The sequence below is a fragment of the Charadrius vociferus genome, unplaced genomic scaffold, assembly GCF_000708025.1.
Source record: "Charadrius vociferus isolate BGI_N301 unplaced genomic scaffold, ASM70802v2 scaffold549, whole genome shotgun sequence".
Taxonomy (NCBI): domain Eukaryota; kingdom Metazoa; phylum Chordata; class Aves; order Charadriiformes; family Charadriidae; genus Charadrius; species Charadrius vociferus.
The window spans coordinates 58027-61177 of NW_009650103.1; the positions used below are offsets into that span (position 1 = coordinate 58027).

General features: G+C 42.7%; 1 protein-coding gene across 1 annotated transcript in view; it reads left to right on the plus strand.

Moving 5' to 3' along the window:
• Positions 1 to 1031, plus strand: part of NUP214 (nucleoporin 214kDa) — a 43714-nt gene extending 42683 nt beyond the window's left edge. The window contains exons 34-35 of the mRNA XM_009892306.1: positions 91 to 115; positions 807 to 1031. Of these exons, the coding sequence (XP_009890608.1) occupies positions 91 to 115; positions 807 to 840 (59 nt within the window). The 3' untranslated portion in view covers positions 841 to 1031. The remainder of the gene's footprint in view (positions 1 to 90; positions 116 to 806) is intronic.
• Positions 1032 to 3151: the final 2120 nt, after the last annotated feature.

The window sequence follows — 3151 nt, forward strand, 5'->3', positions numbered from 1 at the left end:
GTCTGTGAGTGGGAGGGGACACTTACTAGAAATCTTATGCACTCATTTTACCTTTTAACAATTGGTTTCCTAATTTTGCGTTTCTTTCAGGGTTTGGTTTTGGATCGTCTAACACGTAAGTACCATTTTGTGTCTAACTCTTCATTAAAAATGCAAGTAGAATCAAAACAGAAGAGTCGACTGGTTTACAAGAGCGAGCTTTCAAAGTAGTAGTAACATACTAGTTCTGATTTCCTTTTTAGTGCCACTGCGTAGAGCTTGAAGTCCAGGCTCTGAACGTGTGCTCTCCAGTGAGGTTAATCTTTCATATAAGAGAGAATTTTCAGTTAGATTGTGCTCCTGTTCCATCTCTCAGGCACATGATGTGTGTGTGAATCTGATATCTACTCCATTTGTCAGGTTGAAACAAGGACTGAAATAAAGTGGTCCCTCTCTGGCTGAATTGAGATGCTGATTTACAGTTAAAGAGCGGGACTAAGAGCTGAGGTGAACTCTGGCACCCGCTCTGCCGCTAACTTGCTGGATTGCTTCTAGCAAGTTTCTTTTACTTTGTTTCCCTGTCAAGTAGAGAAAGCGTGTGTATCTCCAGATGGTAGACTCTAGAATAAGCATAATTATATCTAGTTAGTATGTGTTGATGCAGTCTCAGGTAGAAGATGCTGGAAATACCAAAGTGTTCTTATAATAAGCTTCTGATACTGGGGAGACTGGAATTTTGTTTGATATCCGCTGAATTAATACTGCCTGAGGGAGACTCTAGCACTCATTGCTGTGCTGTTTTGGTTTTTTTTTTTCTTGCTCCACAGATCATCTTCTGGATTTAGCGGATGGAGAAGCTAAGAACATCCTGAGCCCTCCTGTAGATCTGTGCCGTAGCTCCTGCGTTCATGAGTCACCTACACGATCAATATCCAAACAGCTTTTCTTTTAAATACGAGTTCTCAGACTTTTTTTTTTTAAAGAAAAATATTTTGCTTATTTTTATGCGACACTTGTTCTTGCTCTATATTAAACTATTTTATCTGCCTTGATGTTACTTGTGTTGGAAGGGTTTATCTCCCTGGATCTAGAAGAAATAGAAGTATGCTGTGGCTTCCAGCCCTGTACTGGACTTTGCTTTCTGTTGTTCACCCCTTGCCTAGGCAGGGGAGTAGCTCGAGTTAGTTCCTGATATAAACCAGCACATTTTTCATTGAAAAGAATGACTGACCCTCCGAGGCTCTTAAGAAGGGGCTGAAGTTTGCCCTGCTAATTTTAAGTAGAGGATGGGGCACATGCTTATCTCACTGAAGTGCTAAAACTGAGTCATGTGTGAGCCAGAGGCTTAGTGGAGAAGTAGGAAATTATCTGAGAAGAAACTGGCAGCATGCGGAACACGTTCCCATGGCAGTAACATTCAGCAAAGAGGTGGGAAGTAAAAGCTTTCCTATTTTTACCTTTCTGTAAATTTTACAGAACTCAGAAAATGGAACTCAGGTTCTAGGGAAAACTTCTGGCCCTTGAATTAGAAGTGTGACCTCCATCCAGAGGCATTAGTGATTTTGCGGCTTATGGCTTTGGCTGTTGGATTCTACTGTCGGCTACATTTCTTCTAACATGTATGAGATTGTACTTTTTCCCTGTAGCTCTTAGCTTTAGTCGATAACGTTTGTGAAATTCTCATATGTTTATACTTGAACATACTGAGTAAATGTTTTAAAGAATGCCCTGAAGGCATTCTGGACAAACACTTTTTCTATTTGATGCATCTGACCTCCATGAAACCTCTAAATGATGTAATGGGTTTTTGTTGCTCTGTGAAAAGTGCATTTGAAATAACAGCTTATGTATTAGTTGAATACATGCAGATTGGATGGGTTTATCTTGTTGGTCCTATTAGGACATTTTGGGGTACTTTTGCTTTTTCTATTTTCAGCAGAAACATTCTGACGTTTCTTTTTTATTATTATTTTTGTGAATAGTACACAATATGATGACAAGTGTCATTTCCTACTTTGGTGGGCATGTGGTCACTCTTTGGAATTGTAAATAGTTGGTAACAGCTTGTTTTCACATCCAGTGTGATAAACTAAATACTTAAATCTATTGACGGTTCCTGAAGAAATCGCTTTTTTCAAGTGAACCTAAAAAGTTAGTGTTCGTCCTAACTCCTGTCCTACTTGTGGAAAGTGTCCTTCTTCTCTCCACGCCTGGCAGCGACATAAGGTAGGTTCCTTTAAAAAGGAAGACCACTGAAATATGGGGAATATAGTGTACGAGGAGGGCCTATTTTTAGATATGGGGGGGCTTTGCAAGGCTATAGGCGCTAAGGCTTTTACATACGCCCCAGATTTCGGAACCTGGGCACGCCGCATGTCGTATTCGAGACAGCCCTGTCGTCAGGGGGTTGTTTACAACCTCCCCGTCCCTCTAATGGAAGAGAGCGTGCGCCGGCGATCCTGGGACCACAGCGCTGGAACAGAGGAGAAAATTCTCTGCAATTTGCTTGTTTGGAGATGGAAGAAACAGCTGAAGATTGAAGTGTGCCCTCCCAGTACATTCCCCCTCGCTACACAACATTTCTTAAGGCCTAGAGGTGATGCTGCTGTTCTGCTTTCCCTCCTCTTTATAAATAGCAGCTGGCCCAAACCATTGACCTTAAATTCTTTGCATTAATCTCCCCTCGCTGTGGCATGCGACACCTCCTAGCGAGGCCGTATCAGCTGTGCTCCCCCAGATAGCTAATAAACCTCTTGCTAGGGAGAAGATTGGCTTGGTAAGAATGCGCTGTTGGCGTGCTGAGCCATTTAAAGTTTCTTTTTCGGAATGATGGGAGCAGTTGGGGGTTCTCCCTGCTGTGCTGCTCGGTACCTGTTTAACCCCTTTACCCTCTGCAAGTGAAGGGCCATTAGAATTACTCCAGAGCCTGATTGAACGTGCATTTTCTTGCTATGCTTCCAAAATCACGGCTGAAACAACCCAAACCCAACCCCCTGAACTATCTGCCCTTGAGAAACGGGTGCTGCTCCTGGTTTCCATAGTAGCTGCTGGAGGAGCTGAGCAGCGCAGAGAGGCTGATCGTGACCACGAGCCTACAGGAATATGCGCTAAACGTAGCAAAGTCGACTTTGAAAAATCTGCATTTTTATTAGATGACTCAAGGACTTGGCGA